Source organism: Cyprinodon tularosa, unplaced genomic scaffold, assembly GCF_016077235.1.
Source record: "Cyprinodon tularosa strain WSP-4 unplaced genomic scaffold, ASM1607723v1 ctg39, whole genome shotgun sequence".
NCBI classification, from domain to species: Eukaryota; Metazoa; Chordata; class Actinopteri; order Cyprinodontiformes; family Cyprinodontidae; genus Cyprinodon; species Cyprinodon tularosa.
This window is the reverse complement of record NW_024039107.1, coordinates 419,844-442,503: the sequence shown is the minus strand read 5'-3', so window position 1 is coordinate 442,503 and position 22,660 is coordinate 419,844. Positions and strand designations below refer to the sequence as shown.

Here is a 22,660-nt window from a genome sequence, read left to right as displayed (position 1 = left end):
GAGGCCAGGTTAATGGAAATCAGTGACAGTGAACACTTAAAATACTTCCAAAATCTTAATTTATTAACACTGTAAAATGGAAACTCCACCACAGCCCAACAACAATTCCTAGATCACAGAGAGAGAGAGAGAGAGAGAGAGAAAGAGAGAGAGAAAGTCACAGTCAATCACACATATTATCACGTTATATCATCATAAGAAGTTATTGTAAGTTGCTCATCAGATCTATTCAGTCTTCCAGATACTTTGAGCTACTGTGAACTCATTTTGTAAAAAAAAGATGCCAATGGCAAAATGATGAATCAGTTGAAATCCTGTCAGAGGATGCACTCAGTGTAGGCTACAAAAAAAAAATCATCATTAGCCACTAGTGCTAGCATGAAGTTTATGAGTAGCAGCACCTGTGTTTGCTAAACTAACTTTACCATGGAACATTAACCAACATATTTTTATTGGGGTTATGTTATTTTATCATATTCATCAAGGGGTTGGTTGGTTTATCCTATCATTTCCAGACATCCCAAGTTCCAAAAACTAATTTCAGGGAGATGCCCCCATATCTGGCTTATTTTTATTTATTTTTTGTAAGCAGGCTTAATATCCATGTTGAAAGAGAGCATTCTATTCACCAGCTCTAGTTCTTCGGTCAGTCTTCGCCCTCTATTTTACAACTTCCTGCTTTTTATTGTGAGGGCGGTGATAAAGAAGGAAACACAAGAGAAAGGGAAGAGCATTGAAATCAGCTACTCGACTTTTTTTACCCGAGTAATAGCGATCTATCCCAGCATGTCTTCCAAAGAAATAATTAGGAAAAATATAACCAAACTCAGGGGCGTGGCCACATAGACACTAGGTGGTGCTAAAGCACTAGGAAGTTTGCCCTCTATCAAAGAAAATGCCCTTTTGAAACTCGTTTTTTTTTTTTTTATTATTATTATTAATATTATTAATATTTTACTGAGGTCGGTTTTGAAATGATCTTTTGAAAACCTGAGCCATTAAAAACGACTGAAACAATGCCCCGAAATGAGCCACTTACTTGCGCACAAACGACCCTCTCTCTCTTCCTTTGTCACGTGAACTTGCTCGGTCGCCCGCAGGGCATGCCAGATGCGCAGCATCATAGCAGGTTTCAGATAGCAGGAACGGTCGCTGACAGGCTGCTTCTCCCGTGCCCCATTAGCCAGGTAATATACAGATCAAGCAAAATCATTTTGTTGTGCATTAAAATGTCTCATTCAGCAGCACCAAACACGCATTTTGCCGACTGGTCACAGATAAACTAGTTGTCTCCTTGTAAGATGCTATTTTACTTTTTATATTTTATATCCATATTTTTTATCTTAAGTGTATACATTAGTCTATTTTATTGCATGACGTATACCCAGGGCCGGCGATTGCTATAGGCGAGCTAGGCAATTGCCTAGGGCGACAAATGTGTTGGGGGCGCCCTCTAGCGTCGCCATTAGGCTTACTTCCCATTAATCATAGAATTAGAAAAAAAAAGCGAATTAAACCGGTTATGAAGCGTCCGTCAGTTTGACTTAACCTTACGTATATATAAATAGCAAGATATGAACAAATAAATATACCACCGTTTTTTTATTTCTTTTTTCACATTTAAGAGAAAATGGGAAAAGATTCTGATCACTTTTCAAGCGCCTTCCAACCCGGAAGTCGTGACGTCAATCACTGCAGCATGTACACCAATATTTTGGAATGAAATTGTAAGCAAACAGATATTAAAAGTAAAACAAGTGAAGTCTGGCACTTAACTTTGCTCGCGACTCCAGAATGGCTGAACGGAAAAGACTCCTCCTCCAGCTGCTGCCGCAGTCGGGCCCGTCTTAATCATCCACTCAGAGTACCACTGGTAAGCGCACACAGACTTTGTAGCTTGTCCGGTCAGTTAAAAATATTAATTGTGAAATCCGTCTTGTAATCGGAAGCATACAAGCTAGTTAGCTTGAAAAGTAAATAAAGTTTCAGACGTGCTGCGTGATGATGTGTTCAGATTGGCTCAGTAAAATGACAATTAGGTTATCATGATGCGTTCAAGTGTAACGTAAAGAAAACGGGAAATTTTGTTTTTGGCGAGAAACATGACTAATACAGTTGTATACAGGTGCTGGTCATAAAATTAGAATATTATGAAAAAGTAGATTGATTTCAGTAATTCCATTTAAAAAGTGAAACTTGTATATTATATTCATACATTACATACAAACTCATATATTTCAGATGTTTATTTTGTTTAATTTTGATGATTACAAATGACAACAAATGAAAATCTCAAATTCATCATATCAGAAAATTAGAATATTACTGAAGACCAATAAAAACAAAGGATTTATAGAAATGTTGGCCAACTGAAAAGTATGAACATGAAAAGTATGAGCATGTACAGCACTCAGTATTTAGTTGGGCCTCCTTTGGCCTGTATTACTGCAGCAATGCGGCGTGGCATGGAGTCGATCAGTCTGTGGCACTGCTCAGGTGTTATGATAGCCCAGGTTGCTCTAATAGTGGCTTTTAGCTCTTCTGAATTGTTGGGTCTGGTGTATTGCATCTTCTTCTTCACAATACCCCATAGATTTTCTATGGGGTTAAGGTCAGGAGAGTTTGCTGGCCAATTAAGAACAGGGATACCATGGTCCTTCAACCAGGTACTGGTAGCTTTGGCACTGTGTGCAGGTGCCAAGTCCTGTTGGAAAATGAAATCTGCATCTCCAAAAAGTTGGTCAGCTGCAGGAAGCATGAAGTGCTCTAAAACTTCCTGGTATGTGGCTGCGTTGACCCTGGACCTCAGAAAACACAATGGACCAACACCAGCAGATGACATGGCACCCCAAACCATCACTGACTGTGGAAACTTTACACTGGACTTCAAGCAACGTGGATGAAGTGCCTCTCTTCTTTTCCTCCAGACTCTGGGACCTTGATTTCCAAAGGAAATGCAAAATTTACTTTCATCAGAGAACATGACTTTGGACCACTCACCAGCAGTCCAGTCCTGTTTCTCTTTAGCCCAGGCAAGACGCTTCTGACGCTGTCTGTGGTTCAAGAGTGGCTTGACACAAGGAATGCGACAGCAGAAACCCATGTCTTTCATACGTCTGTGTGTGGTGGTTCTTGAAGCACTCACTCCAGCTGCAGTCCACTCTTTGTGAATCTCCCCCACATTTTTGAATGGGTTTTGTTTCACAATCCTCTCCAGGGTGCGGTTATCTCTCTTGCTTTTACACTTTTTTCGACCACATCTTTTCCTTCCCTTCGCCTCTCTATTAATGTGCTTGGACACTGAGCTCTGTGAACAGCCAGCCTCTTTAGCGATGACCTTTTGTGTCTTGCCCTCCTTGTGCAAGGTGTCGATGGTCGTCTTTTGGACAACTGTCAAGTCAGCAGTCTTCCCCATGATTGTGTAGCCTATAGAACTAGACTGAAAGACCATTTAAAGGCTTTTGCAGGTGGTTTGAGTTAATTAGCTGATTAGAGTGTGGCACCAGGGGCCATCAATTTTGAACTTTTTCACAATATTCTAATTTTCTGATATGATGAATTTGAGATTTTCATTTGTTGTCATTTGTAATCATCAAAATTAAACAAAATAAACATCTGAAATATATGAGTTTGTATGTAATGTATGAATATAATATACAAGTTTCACTTTTTAAATGGAATTACTGAAATCAATCTACTTTTTCATGATATTCTAATTTTATGACCAGCTCCTGTATTGCTCCATATATAATTAAACTACTGATGCCAACATTTATTAAAAATTACATTTAATTTAAAATACAATTATTTATTTGTTAAATATTTTCCTAATCACTAAAAACATGATGAAAAGTGACAGTAGACAATACATTAACCAACAATTGTGAAAATATATTCTAGTTAGTTTTATGTCATTTCGAAGTGGCCTATAACATTAGCCATGTTTATTGAAGGCTAGAAACGTTTTTGTTATGCTCACTTGTTAAGCAATAGAAGCAATACCAGTTCTGTTAAAAAAATTTTGTTGCATCGTCTTTCCACCAAATAACAGAAAAGTATCGATAATGGTATCGATAAAGACTCGGATCGATAAGGAGTATCGATAAAGGTATCGATATCAATAAATATTAACGATCCCCATCCCTAATGTTGACATCATTTTTTTCTCAGTATATATGCAGCAGAATTTTGTGCTATATTATTAGCTTGAGAATGGGTAGAAGATACTAATATAAATAAAATATTTTGTAGTGATTATCTGCATTGAGTATTCAAAAGGGATGTACAAATAATCATCAAAATATATGAAGTTATGGCTGTTCATCATAGAATATGTGAACAAAAAAAAATTTAATATTTGTTTAATGTGTGTTAAATTTGTTAATTGTCTGAAATAAATTCATTCAATGATTCAATCCAGTTTTTTAGTTATACTTTACCTAAGTGTCCTTACAGATGGTTAAAAGTGTTTTTGCACAGTCCTAACTTTGAGTGTGTAATAAATTATTTAAAATAATAAAAAAGAAAAGGTACTGAAACCTATTCTGGTATTTGTCTATGCATCACTCCATACTAAGTTACAGTTTTTTCTGAATGCTTAAACACAACCTTGATTCTTATAGCACAATTTCTAAAACTATTAATACTTATAGCAAATCCACTCACTGAGTTCACAAAACTAAAAGAACAAACACTGCTTTGCACTCAATTTGCAATTTTGTAACACACACTTTGCATAACTGTAGGCGCAATTCACCGCACAGCACTCTTTGTGGAACTGTAAACACAACTCAATGAAGCACTAAACAGATTCTGAAAACAGTACTGGTATTTCGCACGGCAAAAGTGAGGGGGGGGGGGCAAAACTCAATCTCGCCTAGGGCAACCAAAGGGCTAGAACCAGCCCTGCGTATACCCACAGTTTTTAGATATTTTTATAATTTTATTTACCTATTCCATATTATATGTTTCATGTTGCACGATTGTACCATAAAAAATTCCTAGTTTGTGAACTCCTTCACTAACAATGGCAATAAACCTGATTCTGATTCTGAAAGTTTTACACTGCAGCCCAAGTCAATGACAGATAACGTGAGGACGACCACATAGGCTACAAATAATTTTGGTAGAGTTTGCAATTGCAAATCTACGGAAGAGGATTAGGGCCACTGAAAAAAAAAAATAAATAAGTTAACTGATTTTTAAATTTTATTTCAGTTTAGTATGGGAAAAAAGTCAGAATGCTGACTTTAATCCCATAATTCTAACTTTTTTCTCATAATTCTGACTTTTTGCTGAGAATTCTGACTTTTTGCTCAGTATTCTGACTTTAATCTCAGAATTCTGACAATAAAAAAGTCAGAATTCTGACTTTTTTCCCATGTTAAACTGAAATAAAATTTAAAAATCAGTTAACTTTTTTTTTTTCAGTGGCCCTAATCCTCTTCTGTACAAATCTATGTGTTAAGACAAACGTTTTCTGTTGTATAGGTTTTGTTAGGCAACATAAATTAACACATTTTGGTCTCTTTATTGTCTTAATTGTATATTGATTTAGTAATTGCAGCACAATGCCAAGAAAGGAGGGTTAATCATATTGAAAAATCTTAAAAGCCGTTCACATTTTATTTTTAAGTGGTTTGTGCAGCAGGTATTAAAATAGCTATTATTTTGTAGGCTACCATAAGTCATATCCACGTGACAAGACTTCCAGTCATGTTGCCCTAATAGCCCATTATTTAAACTAATGTGGCATATTTCTTAAAGCTATTATTATTATTATTATTATTATTATTATTATTATTATTATTATTATTATTATTATTATTATCATTATTATTATTATTATTGTCATGATGGTTATTATTAATATATTGTAGCCAGTCACAGCAGGGAAGCTCTATACCATCAACATCTACCAGGACAGGAGATGAGGAAGAGTTCAGGGAAGACACAGAGACAGAAAAAGACCAGGATGAGGGAGAACAGATGGGTGAGGGAAAACAGGGAGATGAGCCAGATGAAAGAAGTATGCTTTAGTCTGTTCTGTTGGTGATGTGACTTTTTTCCATTGAAAACTCACGTTTAGAGAATGTTACAAATAAAAGTCAAATTTCATTCAACATGCGTTTATTTTTTTTTATAATTAAGTGTTACACGTGCGCTAAAAAATGCCCTCCCCCCCCCCCCTCCTGAGCACCTGCCCCCCAAAATGTCTGTGCACGCCTCTGAATATGGGTGTCTGTTGTGAAATTATGTTCATAAGGCTGAAGGCTGTCTGGATTCAGTACAGCAGTTCTTTCCTCCCCTGGATAATGTTCTTAATGTTACCATTTTAACCAGCTTACAGTCGTATGTTCCACAAACTCACCAATCTTAGTTTTCTGTATCATCCATAATTATATATGGAGAAGAGGAGCTTCTGTACTTAATTTTTATTTAGTCTTTGAAAATAAAATACCATTTTAATGTTTTTTGCAGTCTTCCCTACATTTTTACAATGAAAAGGGTTTAATCTTACAGTCTTTTATTTTTGATGAATTAAGAGAAACTTTGGACTCAATGTGCCATATCAAGGATCTTTATTATTGTGCTTTTGGTTACTCAGACCTCAGAAAACAGTTACATTGTGTAGTTATATTACTGATTTTTCTTGCTGCTCCCTAAAGTCTGATATATATATAACTTTATAGTACAGTTGAGCTTTTTTGTATTCATGTCAACAAAGGATTTCAAAGTAGTCTATTTAATTGTAACTTATTAATTAGTTTATCATTGTTAAAATGTTATGGAAGAATCAGGCTATTATGATTTATCTCCCAATATTAAAAGCATTTTTATCTCATTTAAACAAACTTCCTGTAGTTTATAGTAGAGCAGCTAGCTTTTATTGTTCTTTTATTAAAGCAGATTGTAGGGTGATGTACTTTGTTTTTAATATAAAAGAACATTATGCACTTAACTTGTTGATTTAATTATTTAGAAAAAGCTGGAGTTCCCGATGTTTTTTTTTTTTTTTTTTTTTATTAAATTGTTTAAAACGACAGCGGTTTTGTGTTTTACTTTGAAAGAATTCACCGGAAGTGTAACCCTGAGTGTTCTATGCCAACTTTATTTTACTTGTAGTTAGTCCTTGTAGCCACCAGGGGGCAGGGGCATAAACCTGGCGCTGTCTAAGCGTATTTGTAGCTCTGTAGCGAGAAACTGCTTCCCAGTTTTACTATGTAATTACGACCTAAGACCACAGGAGGGCAGTAAAGAGACCATGTGGGCACAATATGTAAAAATAAAATATCCTTGTTTTGTGCTTTTTCTTATGTTTATAGTTGTATTAATGTATTAATATGTTTATAGTTTTTGCAGACAGCGATTATCAAAACAATTTACTGTTAATATCTCTGGGATGAGACCTGAAAAAAGTATTTTTTTGTGTTTACTACATGTTGTGGCCCAGTGTTAACACAAAAACCCTAAAAGGCAACAGATGCACCATTGACAAGTAATTTATGCAGGCAAAATTTTTTTTTTTTAATGTAAACTCCTTCAGTTTTCTTAGTTTAGTTCTCCTCAGGCAAGCAAAGAGAAAAGGAAAAACATTTCCTCCATGTTAATCTTGCCCTGGTAAAAAAAAAAAAAAACACATGTATACTGGTCCTACCATTGACAGCCTATTTAGAAACTTAATTCAATCATATTGATCATAACTAACCAGAAAGAAGAAAAAAAAAACAGATAGTAATGTAGGATAAATAAACTGGATTTTTTTTTGTATTGATACCAACAAAGGATTTCAAAGTGGTCTATTTAATTTTAGCTTATTAGTTTATTATTGTTAAAATGTTATGAAAAAATCAAGCTATTAAAATTGATCTCCCAATATTAAAATCATTTTTATCTCATTTTAACAGAAACTTCCTGTAGTTTATAGTAGAGCAGCTAGCTTTTATTCTTATATTTAAAAACTTGTCAGCGGATTATTTATTCTACAAAACAGACACTAGAGCAAGGCAGACAGTGAGCTACAACCGTGGTTTCTTCAAAGCGAGTCTCCTATCGCGCTGGGAGAATTATATTGGACCCTATGGGGAGCACACTGCTCCAAAAATGTGCAGGAGGAGCCGCGCTGCTTGAATACAGTAATAAATACCTTAAAAAAATAGTAATATAAACATATGACTGTTTATTTACAGATCTAACATTCTTTTCTTTCTTACGTTGGGAAGATAGGCCAAACTGTATTTTTGGAGATTTATTCATTGTTATTATAAGCATATAATAGCCATAATTACACTATAGATCATTGTAGTGGCACAAAACCTGTAGCACACATAAATAACCTCATCTAGTTCATACTACAACTCTTACTTTGGGAGTATGTGCTAAACTCTATTTTTTATTTTTATTTTTTTAGATTTTTTTCATTGTTATTATAAGCAGGCCAGGTGTGCAATCTCTGCAACAGGAACCACAGCACTGAGCGTTGTGTGCACTGCACAAAGAATACCTGTCACAAATGCAGGAAGGACTCACCTTGGGTTTGTAAAAACTGCTAAATGGGACAATTGTAACTTCATATGTAGAGCTTTTCCTTTGGTGAAATAAATGTTACTCCAGTACAGAAATCATACTGTTTGTCATTCTGTAAGCTGAAATGTTGAATGACATGAAATGGCGAGACAAGACAAGATACAATTATTCTCTAAGTTTCTTTCACATAGTGAGCTTTGCAATAGAAATGAGTCTGTTGGTGAATGGACAATATAAATAGGCTCTGCCTTGCCTTGTGGGAAAAGCATGGTTATGACCTGTTCTCAGCTCAGGAACTAGGACCCGTATGATATCTGGTTGTTCAATAGGTTTGCCTAAATAAAAGATTTAGATATGACTTATCAAGATATTCCTGTAAAAAGTTCTGATGTTGCAGGGGAAGGTAATGAAAAGTGTTTGGAGCATGCTCTGGTTCTGATGCCAGTTTGTTTCAGCCTTTATCCAGTCTCATGTAGAAGGACTGGTCATGTCACAGGTTATTTGCATTACAACAAGGACAGTTAGCAAGGTAGAGTGAATACACAAACTTGAAGAGGGGAGGGGGGCTTAAAGGAAAACTGGAATTCTCCGGGACATCTAGTGTTAAGCAGATTGTAGCTTGACTGACTGTTTTTTTTTTATATATATATATATATATATATATATATATATATATATATATATATATATATATATATATATATATATATATATATATATAAAAGAACATTATACACTTTGTTAGAATATGTCCTCATCTTCACTCGTCTGAGTTATTTAATGTTTGTGTTCATGTCTCTAATTTACATTGTAAAGTAGCTACACCTGCAAGCTCTATACCCTGTCACTTTCTGTTTATGGAGAAGTTGTACTGCTGCTGTCCACTGGGGGGCAATGAGAGCGAGTTCCTGTGTGTGTGAGTTCTACTGTTGGAACAGAAGAAGATTCTGGATAACTGAAAAGTTAGCAATAAAATGAACACAGCTATCTAACAAAAGAAGTCTGGTTCATTGAAAAGATGAGTAATGAACAGGAAACGTCAACAACTTAACTTGTTAATTTAATTATTTAGAAAAAGCTGGAGTTCCCAATGGATTTTAAATTAAATTGTTTAAGACGACAGCGGTTTTGTGTTTTACTTTGAAAGAATTCACCGGAAGTGTAACCCTGAGTGTTTTGTGCTAGCTTTATTTTACTTGTAGTTAGTCCTTGTAGCCACCAGGGGGCAGGGGCATAAACCTGGCGCTGTCTAAGCGTATTTGTAGCTCTGTAGCGAGCCGGTTTCCAGAAACTGCTTCCCAGTTTTACTACGGTATGTAATTACGACCTAAGACCACAGGAGGGCAGTAAAGAGACCATGTGGGCAGAATATGTAAACATAAAATATTCTTGTTTTATGCTTTTCTTATGTTTATAGTTGTATTAATATGTTTATAGTTTTTGCAGACATAGATTGTAGCTGCCATCAGAGTCAACTCATTTAAATATTCTAATATTTAGTTAAAAACAACAGTTAATACACACTAATATTGAAATTAAAAGTTTAATCATAAATAAATAACTTTTAGTAAATTTTTGTTTATGTACGTTGGTTAAAAAGCTCATTAAAATGTAAGGAGGAACCTATGTTTTTTCTACATTTCACGTTGTTGCCCATGGGAAAGATTGATTGACACAATTCTTTTTTTTTTGCACCTGTTTCTTCAAGAAGTTTCACCAGAAAGCTTTAAGACTGGCTTTCTGAGAAAAGCTGTATAAGTTATCTTTATTCCTCTGGAGTTTATGCAGCCAATGAGGTATGACTTTGTTTTACTGATATTTATTTGTGTAAAGCTTTATATTTGTTTTGAGCTAATTTGGGTTTCTGTTTCCCTTCTTAGTTCTGACGGCATTTTGGGGGCTTTATAAGAAGTTTCCACAATAAATGGCTGTTAAAACCAAAGAACGACGTTGAGCCTTGATTATCTCTAGAGGAGTAACATAGATTATCAAAACAATTTACTGTTAATATCTCTGGGATGAGACCTGAAAAAAAGTATTTTTTGTGTTTACTACATGTTGTGGCCCAGTGTTAAATAAAAAAATCCCAAAAAGGCAACAGATGCATCATTGACAAGTAATTCATGCAGGCAAAATATTTTTTTTAATGTAAACTCCTTCAGTTTTCTTAGTTTATTTCTCCTCAGGCAAGAAAACAGAAAAGGACAAACATTTCCTCCATGCTTAACTTGCACTGGTAAAAACAAACAAACAAACAAACAAAACAACCTTCCCCCCGGCCAGATGCATGCTGGTCCTACCATTGACAGCCTATTTATAAAATTAATTATCACAAATTCATCATAACTAACCAAATCAAAAAGCAAAAAAAAAAAAAAGAAAAGAAACAGATGTTAAAGCAGTATAAATAAACTTAACTAGATTATCCACAAAAGGAAAAACTTTAATTATTAAGAAAAATAATCATATCAACAAAGGATTTCAAAGTGGTCTATTTAATTGTAACTTATTAATTAGTTTATCATTGCTAAAATTTTATGGAAGAATCAAGCTATTAAGATTTATCTCTCAATATTAAAAGCATTTTTATCTCATTTAAACAGAAACTTCCTGTAGTTTATAGTAGAGCAGCTAGATTTTATTATATTTAAGCAGATTGTAGCTTGACTGACTGTTTTTTTTTATGTAAAAGAACATTATACACTTTGTTAGAATATGTCCTCATCTTAACTCGTCTGAGTTATTTTATGTTTGTGTTCATGTCTCTAATTTACATTGTAAAGTACACCTGCAAGCTCTATACCCTGTCACTTTCTGTTTATGTACAAGTTGTACTGCTGCTGTCCACTGGGGGGCAATGAGAGCGAGTTCTTGTGTGTGTGAGTTCTACTGTTGGAACAGAAGAAGATTCTGGATAACTGAAAAGTTAGCAATAAAATGAATACAGCTATCTGACAAAAGAAGTGTGGTTAATTGGACAGATGAGTAATGAACAGGAAACGTCAACAACTTAACTTGTTAATTTAATTATTTAGAAAAAGCTGGAGTTCCCAATGGATTTTTAAATTAAATTGTTTACTGTTAGTATCTCTGGGATGAGACCTGAAAAAAGTATTTTTTTGTGTTTACTACTATTTATTTATAAACTTAATTCACCCAAATTGATCATAACTAACAAGAAAAAATCCCAGAATAACCACAAAACATATAGTAAAGTAGAATAAATAAACTTAACTAGATTATCCACAAAAGGAAAAACTTTAATTATTAAGAAAAAAATAAATGGCTCCTAGACTACATTTAAAACCAAATCATGGGACTATTACTGCTTTTTAGAAACTATTGTATACCGACAGGTATGTATCATTATTTGATTATGAAACTCCATAGTATAATGTTGAAATTAAAAATAGGCAGAATGATATTTATGGCTCAAGTCAAAAAATTTGTAGTTATTGTAGTTATTCAGCGTTATTAAAATTAACCTTTAATAGTTTTGAGATGGTGGCTCAGTATTGTAACTAGAGAATTTCATACTAAATGTTATTTGATATTTTATTTTTACTTTATTTTTAACTGTTATCAGATCAGATAAATCGGGTTAAATTACTGTCATTAATAAAAAAATGTAATACAGTGCAACACAGCAGCTAGCATTTGCCTCATTATCATTGTTGGGTCCCCTGGCTGGGTCTAGGAGCTATAAGGGACCAACATAAATTTAGACAGGAAATGAAGGAGTCAAAAAGGCATTTAAATAGGTTTATTGTGCCATTTATTTTAAATAAATAAAGGTCAAGGCTTCAGGGAAAGCTCAGGTCAAAATAACAAACTAAACAACCCTAAAAGAAAAGTGGATTTTACATGCTCCTGTTTTACGCTCCAATTCAGAAAAGAGAATCAATTGCAGGTTAATTGTGGTTTCTTTATATCAGAGCTGAGAGACGTCCGTCCTGCAGTGTATACAGCCGGTAACTACGGCTATAATGAACTTACACACTGGAAAAAATCTACATCTAGATAATTCATTTTCTCCTCAAAATAAGTGCATTTGTCCTTGAATTGAGAAGGTAAAAGAGACATTTTGCCAGTGGAACAATTTGCATTTAAAATAAGAAAACACAATTGCATTGCTTTATTTCAAGTGCATTTTATCTAAATATCTTATTTTAAGAGTAAAATACTCATTCCATTGGCAAACTATCTAATTTACCTTCTCAAATTAAGGGTAAATACACTTAATTTAAGACATTTTTACTTATTTCTAGATAATTTTTTCCAGTGCATGAGTCTTACCCTCTCTCTTAATCCACCATACTGACAGTCCAGCCAGCTACTTTAAGAGAACATAAACACAGAGTATATATAGAGCTGTCCGTTGTTGAGGTTTTATTAATCTCACGTAGGACATTAGGAAGGGTATCATTAAAACATTGCTCTGTTCCTTTCGCCATCTTGCTGTTATCCTAGCAGTAAATCAGAAAGGCCTTGACATAAGTGTGTAATGTAAAGATAAACTTTGTAGATTTTTTAAAATTCATTCTAAGTTATGCATTTCGACCATGATCAAATAAGCTGTTATAAGGCTTCTCTGTGCTCCTTGGAAACCTCCCACTGTCCTCTGTGTTTGGGTCCACCACAACCTGCAAATATTACAGCTTTGCTGCGTTTTCTCCTTTTGTCTGCTTGCAGATACATGATTGTCCCGACCACTGTGTAAATAAGAGGCCTGAACCCAACACTCAACACAAAGATCTGACAACAACAAAACAACAACTAGGAGTCTCTAGTGGTCCTGGAACACAAAAAAGGACATGAGTCTGACTGGAGAAGATTCAAAACATTTTATTTTTAAAGTGCAGCAGTGATAATGTAAATATACGACAGCATATTAGATACAGTTCCAACATTCAGGGGTTTTGATGACTAGACAAAAGAAGAAAAATGGAAAATGCATTTTCAAATATTAGAATTAAAATGAGAGAAAATCATAAATCTGATCAGAACTGTTGTGGGAAAAGATTAGGAAGCTAATAAACAATCACTTATGCATATTTGCAAGGCCTTGATGAAATCAACAATAGACTATGGATTACATGTTTATGGAGCAGTGGCTAAAAAATGTTTAAATTAATGTATAGTTATAAACACAGTGCACTGTTGCAATAAGATCAACAAATAAAATAAATTTAAACAATGCTCAGTAAACTAAACCAAATAAAAAACTGAGAATGTTTATTTTATAAAACTATTTCTCTCCACATTTCCATGCTGCATTTTTTTCATCATACCAAACACACTAGGTATGATTTGTTGTTCTTTTTTTTGATAAATCTCATTATGTTGAAAGCTAAAGCTGTTTGCTGTTTGCCTTATCTTGTCATATTAATTTTATTATTCCATCTGGGTTGTTTGTTTAGCTCTTAGGCGGCCGTATTATTTTATTGCGAACCAGTTTGTGATTTTAAAGTCTCAAAAAGTTTTATACAGGAAAAACTTTTATTCATGATTCCTTTGAACTTTATTTGTCTACAACCTTTGTACTTAATTAGTGCCTATACAATTAGAGAGGGTTTAACCAAGGGCGTAGGTTTGATTTCAACTTTGGTAGGGACACTTTTGGTCTGATGTTGTTGTTCTTACGCAAAAATATGCATGCTTGTTTTTTATGCTTCAAGTGAAAATCAGGCTGTGTTTAATTTAAAGAGAAAAGCAGCATTTCTTGCTACATTTATACAAATTTTAATGAATGAGGAAATAGGACTTTTTCCACTTTGAAAAGGTTTGCATTTCAAATAACCATCGACTAAGACAGTAGGTAAATCTGTGCCTATTTAACAGAATATAGTCTAAATATGTCTGTTATATGTGGATCTATACTTTCTTTTAGAAGATATAGAATTGTGCAGAGGTAAACAGAAGTAAAACCCACTCTTATCTTTTAAATGTTCGCTTTGTATCATGAAACAAAGCCAAATAATAGATTCAAGGAACGCCAAATAAATGTGAGCATTTAATCTATTAACTTCACTCTACAAGTTGTACATCTAGATTGTAGTTACTCTGTTTAACCCGTTTCATGTATTTTATTTAGGGCTGAAATAATTTATTGCATTAATCAATTATTGAAACAATGTCAACAAATTTAGTAATCTATTAATCGTTAACTGGAGTATAGAGACTCTAAAAGATGTCTTTAGCTCACCCACTTAGAGCAGGAATTAATATCAAAATTGTGAAAAAAATATATGAACATTTAGAATTTAAAATAAAAAAAATTTTCATCTTGCAATATTCTCCATCCAGGTGATCGTGTCTTATTTAACACAGTAAATTAAATTGCAACACAAATCTATTTGTTTTTAGAAACATATCACTAAAAACTTTCCCCAATGATGCTGGTAGGGTTAAAGATAATCCTGATCTATTATCTACCAAAATTTTACATAAAAAATACAGAAATAAATAAACATACTATTCATTTATTTATCTTCTTCATTGTGGGTGCATTTTATTTTATTTTTTATCTATATACTGAGCATTATTGTATTTTTCTCCTCCGTACACCTGCTGGTGAACGGGCTTTCTGCCTCAACAGTGCCATCTGGTGGAGGAAAAGGGTTTAGCATCAATAAAAGAGAAAGCAAAACTTTAAAGTTCAGCCTTTTAGGGAAAAGGAAAGAGTTACCACAGCGGTGGGAGATCACTGTAATGTTTGTGAAACACAGCCACACAGGTAAGATTTAAATATATTCCTAATTTAAAGTTTCCATGTCTTCTTTTAAAACATTTAGGGTGATTCTGAAACAGGAGCAACATTGAAAACAAACATGATTGTTTTCTGCCTGTCAGAACATGTTAGAAGTACAGGTTCCTTAATTTAACTCCGTAAAGCAGAATTTCTTTGTGTGTCTATATTTAGTTTAAACCCCAATAAATGTTTAATGGAAACAATTAATTCTGTCATTAGAAATAAAGAAGGCAGGTTGGCTGCTTTCTGCTCTCTCTAGATATTTTTCACTGTTTTTAATAAGTGACTTTTCCGATAAAAGTCGAACTTAATAAAAGTAACATGTCGGGTTGTTGTCAGAAGTCACTTTTCTTCCCTTTAAAGACATAAACTGCATTTAAATGCGAACAATGTTCATGATTTAAAGGTTTTTTAACAGTTAGCTCACCTAGCTAGTTCTAATGTTGCTACTGTATGTAGTAGCTTTAGCTTCTGAACAGTTAGCTTTAGTTAGCTTTCTGTCAGTGCTTTTTAATTCATATTATTTTAATGAAAGCATTAAAGTGTTGGAATTAAAAAGGAAACGTTGTCTAGCTTGGGAAAATAATGCTGTAATTTTATCTTACATTACCATATTTTGATTAGCCATAAAAAGGACACAAAGTTGTGAAACTGTGTTTACATAAAGGCTTCATTTGGATAAAGTTAATCATTTATATGTATATATATGTATGTATATATGCATATATATATATGTGTGTGTGTATATATATGTATACATATATGTAGTTAGCTTTCTGTAAGTTGTTTTTAATTCATATTATTTTAATGAAAGCATATATGTGTGTGTGTATATATATTTTTTTACTTCTTTAAATCTATGCTGGATAGAAATGATTACTGTGACACCAATGGGATATCAGGGGAATTCCTTTGCAAAAAAATAAAAAATAAAAGGTTCACTTTCGTTTTATTTTCTAAACAGCTGTTCTGTCAGAGGGACACGTGACAGTAGATCAGTGATGATGTCAGAAAAGGGATCTTCCATTCATCACAAAAATTGACTCGTTAAAATAAGCTATGGGCCAAAAAAAATAAGCTTGACCTAAATTCGTGTGCAAATAAACTTAATAACCGGCCAATCAATGAAATATACATTTCTATAAGTGATGGTTAATGAGGCATCTTGAAGCCAAACTGGATTGATGCTGCGTTGATACTGTCTCATAGAATACTGACACCTGCTGGACATTTATAGACACTACAGGCAGCTTATTGGACAGACTAAACTCAATTGATTTGATGACCTAGTACAGGAGTCTTCAATGTTTTCCAGGCTAAGGACCCCTAAACTGATGGCGAGATGGAGCGGGGACCCCCTCATTTGATATATTCTATGAAATTGTGTTATATCGAACTGGTTCTATAGCCACTCTATTACAGATGGAGTAATGTAACTAAAGTAATCCCTCCCTGGGATTATTAAAGTATTTCTGATTCCTGGTTGATGGGGCAGGTGTTGTGAATGAAACGGTGTCCAGATTGAAAGAGCTCCTGTGTGTCGCTGAATGGGTTCATTGATGACTGAAAGACATCTTCTGCCTCCATTTATCTGTTTACTAAAGTGTGTTGAATTCATGTTAATGTGGATTTAAAGACATTTCAATTAGTGGAAAAAATTGCAGGAGGAATATAAAAAAAAGGTTTAGGTTACAGCTATCCTATACCTGTTTGACCTCTTTTCTCTGGTTCATTTGTCATGTTTTTTAGATATTTTATGCGTCAAATCTTGATATTCTTTCTCTGACTTTTTGAAGAACTAAATAAATCTAGAGTCTATGTTTCTGTTCTTACTATTAAACTTATTGGAACAACAATAACAAAACATTTTTTATATGATCTTCTAATTTCCACTCTTTTGTCAGATATTTGACTTATTTTTACTCAGAAACGCAGATCTGCATTGATGACGGAAAGACGTCTTCTGCCTCCATTTATCTGTTTACTACAGTGTGTTGAAATCATGTTAATGTGGATTTAAAGACATTTTAATTAGTGGAAAATATTGCAGGGAGGAATATAAGTCTAATTAACCAAAACTTCGCGACCCCCATGCAGTACCTCTGCGGACCCCCTAGGGGTCGCGGACCCCCTGTTTAAGACCTCTGACCTAGTACAATGATATCATTGAAATTAGATATTTTAGATGCACTCAATAAATAATGTAAACATATATTATAACTCTAAATTTAGGGGAAAATATGAATGAGGATGCTTGTGGACTAGGATTTTAAAACAATACGTAGAGTAAAAACAGTAAATAAACTAAGAGTCAATTTGAAATGAACTTTAATTCAGATAAGTTGAGTGATAACAGAGGAAAAGGATGACACAACGAGAAAATTAAAATAAAAACGGCTGAAACATTCCTATTCCTTTTAGGCTGCTACGAATTCTTGATTTTTTTTTTTTAGCAGATGCATCATGTTGACAGATCCGTTTTTAAACCCAGTTTACCGAGTCAGTCAGTTAGAAACAACTCCTGTATCGGTCACATGACTTTCTGGAAACAACGCGCTCCGATGCAGCGTTTAGCTCTATGGGCTCCACGCATGCTTAGACTTAGACTTGTATGCACAACTGCAAACAAAAATACATTTTGTTTGACAATTTTGCACCAAACCATCAGGGTTACTGGACCCATCACTCATTTCTATCATTTTTTTAATGTTTTCTTTTTTATTTCTTTGCTTACATGACCCAGAAACATGTTTATGGTTAGTGGCTAATGGAAAAAAAAAAGTGATTTAGATGGTGTAAGTTATAACCCTTGATAGGGAACTCAGTGAAATAGTTTTAAAATCCAAATTTCAAGCCAATAGTGTTATTGGAATCCAGGAAGAGACCTTATTACCTTCCTAACATAAAAAAATATAGATGTTTTGCTGTAAAAATGATTGTCAATGTAATAACAAGAAATGCTAACTTGCCGAAATATACTGAGAAAAATAACAAAAGTGCCTCTATAAGAAATTCATGAAAAACACTCTGGGGCCTGTTTTCAAGGTAATTTGAAAACCAATCAGCCGCATTCTCTGACAGTCCAATGAGAAGTAGCCTGCGTTTCAAAATAGCATGGTCTACGGTGTCAAATGCTTTAGAAATTTAGACAAACTTGTGCTTAACTTTTGGTTTCTTGGTCATTCAGATCAGCGGAGTCTGGTTTATGAGACAGAAGTCAGGAGTCATGGCTTCTACATCGCAGTCGGCCTTGGATTACCTGATGAATGCCAGAGTTCACCTCGTTGGACAATTAAGGAACCTGTCGGTCATTCTTGAGAACTTGCAAGGTGTTCTAACTTATGAAGAGGTCAGCAAAATAAAGGCAGAGAAAGATGACTATGATAGAACCATAGCAACACTGGACTCGGTCGTTAGAAAAGGTGAAGCAGCCTGCTACCAGTTACTGAGGATTATTGACCTGACGAGGGGGGGGACCTTAGAGGGAGGAGCTCCTTTCTTAAAGGACAGTCAGGAAGACTCACCTGGGAATACAAGGTTTGACCTGCACCACTGGATCAGCTGCTTTCCCTTCACAGAAGACGCAGAAATGGCTCCATACTACATACAGGGTAATTATTTCTATTGATTTCTTGTTAGCATTTTTACAACTTTCATCACAGCAATTAGTCCCTGTATGAATGTTCCTCCTCTCTCGCTTATGTTTTTCAGTCTTAGGACCAAGATGGTGTCACAGATATCAAGCAAAGTTAAAATCAAAAGCAGAAAAGTTGTCAAAGGATTTCTGGAGGGCAAGTCAAAATCTTTTCGAAGAAAATAAGAAACCCAATTTTTCGTACTCTCCACTAGCACTGGAAATCCAAGGGGACGTGTTCCCACCCAAAATCAAGATGTGTCGTCCTAAAAGGTTAAGGACTCACGTTACGACGCAAAAACCAGCAATCTCCCCCAGTGACCTGCTGAAGACGGATAAAAACGTCCTCCTTGTTGGGAAACCTGGAGCTGGAAAGACGGCCCTGAGCCATGAAATGTTGAGACTGTGGATAGAAACAGACATCAAAGAGATCGATTACATGTTTTATTTTGACATGAGGGAAATGGCCGACGCCCCGACGACCTTGACTTTGGAGGATCTTCTTTTCAGTCTGTACAGTAAACCCGGTGAAGGCAGAGAAGAGATCTTACAGGATATAGAGAGGAACCCGGATAATGTTACAGTCATTCTAGATGGAGTCACTGATCTCTCGTCGCCGGTGGTGCAGAAACTTGTTGAAAAAGATGCAAAAATCATCATCACCTGCAGACCGGAGGATGAGGAAGATATCCGCCTTCCGAATAGGCTCAGGGTGGAGGTGAAAGGCTTCAGTGAAGGAGCAATAAAAACATATCTGTCTAAAGCACTGGGTGACGATCATCTGGAGGTTCTGAGTAACGTGGAGCTGGTGACTCTTTCTCATGTTCCAATGTATGCTCTGATGGTGGCCGCCGGCGTTTCATCAGATTTCTCTCTGCAGCCCAGAACTGTCACTGAAACATACATCAATATTGTTCGGTTTAGTCTCCAGATGAACAGCAACAGAACCAGGATGAAGAATCTGAGTCAGTTAATCAGAACCAAGAGGGATGAAATCATGTCTCTGGCTGAAGCTGCTTTTTATGCAACTCAAAGTAAAACTGTGAAGCTGGAAGGACTTTCCTGTGAGGACAGCTGCGTTCGTTCCTTCCTGAAATCACTTGATGTAAAAGTCGCTCCTACTGAAACCATAACTGTCCACACTTTCCTCCATTACACCATGCAGGAGTTCTTTGCTGCTCTGTGGCTTTTAATGAATCCAGAGAAGATCAGGGAGGTGTTTCAGAAGAGCCTCACTGATGAGATGAAACACATGAAACATCTGATCCCTTTCATGTGTCGCTTGTTGAATGACAGGAATCCACGTTTGATGAGCTGTCTGATTCCAGCTGTGGAGCTAAAGAGAACATCTGATTGGTTCCTCAAAGAGATGATCGACACGTTTTGCAGCAAGCCCAAAGTCGACAGACTGTTCCAGTACCGATGTCTGTACGAGTCCCAGAGCGTTGGAGCCTGCATCTCCTTTCTAAACAAACTGGACTTCCATCTGGACCTCAGTGGAGAGAATCTGGACCCGTATTCCTGCCAAGCTGTGGCCTTTATTGTCACTCAGTCGAAGGAAGGGAAAACAAGCCTGAACCTTCAGGATGTAACCGTATCAGACCAAGGAGTGAGACGACTGTTTGGATGCCTTCACAATGTTCAGTGGTATGAATTAATGGGCCTTTTTAGACTCACATGAGGTATTAATTAGAATGTTTTATTACTGAACTCACCATTAAAGTGATTGGTAATGTTTTTATCTTGAATTGACAGGTGTGATATCCTCAGAGAGCAGCTGTGGAAGATTTTCCTCCTCAGTGAAGAACCGATGGATTACTCCGCCTTACTGGGCCTCAGTGGGAACGTTGTTTCCCTCCCAGTCGTGGGTAAAAGACGCCTGTTTGACCGGTTTGTAAAAGTGATGCAGAAGATGACGACGAGGGTGAATGTCTGCCTCTACGGGGACAGAGGAGACCGACTGTGTCAGATTCTGCGTGAATACCTTTTAGAAGCTCTGCCGCACATCAGGTCCATCAGGTCAGTTTGTCTGGTATCACATATTTAAATAGTTTCTGGATATGTTGATTCTACATTTCCATTTTAATCAATTATTTAAATAACCGTCAACTAATTTAGAAATCTACGGAAGAGGATTAGGGCCACTGAAAAAAAAAAAAAGTTAACTGATTTTTAAATTTTATTTCAGTTTAGTATGGGGAAAAAAGTCAGAATTCAGACTTTTTTCTCAGAATTCTGACTTTAATCTCAGAATTCTGACATTAAATCTGAGAATTCTGACTTTTTTCTCAAAATTCTGACTTTAATCTCAGAATTCTGACTTTAAATCTCAGAATTCTGACTTTTTTCTCAAAATTCTGACTTTAATCTCAATAAAAAAAGTCAAAATTCTGAGAAAAAAGTCAGAATTCTGACTTTTTTTTTCTCTGAATTCTGACTTTAATCTCAGAATTCTGACTGAATTCTGACAATAAAAAAAGTCAGAATTCTGAGAAAAAAGTCAGAATTCTGAGATTAAAGTCAGAATTCTGAGAAAAAAGTCAGAATTCTGAGATTAAAGTCAGAATTCTGAGAAAAAAGTCAGAATTCTGAGAAAAAAGTCAGAATTCTGAGATTAAAGTCAGAATTCTGAGAAAAAAGTCAGAATTCTGATAAAAAAGTCAGAATTCTGAGATTAAAGTCAGAATTCTGAGATTAAAGTCAGAATTCTGAGAAAAAAGTCTGAATTCTGACTTTTTTTTCCTCAGAATTCTGACTCAATTCTGACAATAAAAAAAGTCAGAATTCTGAGAAAAAAGTCAGAATTCTGAGATTAAAGTCAGAATTCTGAGAAATCTTTCCCATACTAAACTGAAATAAAATTTAAAAATCAGTTAACTTTTTTTTTCCCACTGGCCCTAATCCTCTTCAGTAAATACGCTTAGTGTAGATCTGACCAGTCAGAGGCCTCCTGTCTGCAGTCACCTACAATTTCGGAGAGGTGTGTCCGCGGAGGGGGCGGAATCATATCTGCGTTTACAGCAACACACGCAGACGACCTGGTTTCTGAGTATAAATCAGCCTTTAGACTTAGACAACGTTTATTGTCATTTTGTCTGCACAGTGTATACAAAACGAAATTTCATATAGTACAGCTTTCCAGGCAGGAAATTAACATTTCCGCTCCTTAAAGTGCAGCAGTGATCAAATGCAAACAGTGTGGGAGAAAATCATGTCCAACATATTGTTGTTGTCATGAACCTTCAGGATGGCCTACAGAGATGCAGGTTTATTGGACCAGGAGCAAAGCAGCGACACACTGGGAAAAGATCAGATGGACATGTACCTGGATTTATGCGTCGCAGCAGCTGTCCCTGGAAAACAGAAGTTTCACAGCGTAATGACTGAGCTTGTGTCGGTTAGTCACGTCAAAACAGACCTGGTGAATACTCTTCTGGACTTGCATCAACATGCAGCGAGCAGAAGGTTTTCCTATAACTTCCCAATGCTGCAGTCGGTTTTCCAACCAACCCCTGCAGTCTGGACCATAGACCTCTCTGAGAGAAAGACCTCCACCCTCCTAGAAGTGCTGAAACTCCAACCAGAGAAGAAACAACTGAGGCTGAGCGGCTGCTCACACGAAGGGAATGAAGTGACGGGTTTGCTAATGTGTCTGCCTTACATCTCAAAGCTCAGGTAGATTATCCTTTTGGTATTTCATACTTTCCCTTTTAGTTGATTTGTCTTTTTCAAATTCTTTCTTGCTTTTT

The 22,660-nt window shown here is 35.4% G+C and overlaps 1 protein-coding gene across 1 annotated transcript in view; it reads left to right on the top strand.

Annotated features, from left to right (window-relative positions):
* Positions 1 to 15,130: 15,130 nt before the first annotated feature.
* Positions 15,131 to 22,660, top strand: part of LOC119791432 — a 33,445-nt gene continuing 25,915 nt past the window's right edge. The window contains exons 1-5 of the mRNA XM_038297505.1: positions 15,131 to 15,262; positions 18,465 to 18,888; positions 18,989 to 20,558; positions 20,667 to 20,930; positions 22,158 to 22,586. Coding sequence (XP_038153433.1) covers positions 18,483 to 18,888; positions 18,989 to 20,558; positions 20,667 to 20,930; positions 22,158 to 22,586 — 2,669 coding nt within the window. The 5' untranslated portion in view covers positions 15,131 to 15,262; positions 18,465 to 18,482. The remainder of the gene's footprint in view (positions 15,263 to 18,464; positions 18,889 to 18,988; positions 20,559 to 20,666; positions 20,931 to 22,157; positions 22,587 to 22,660) is intronic.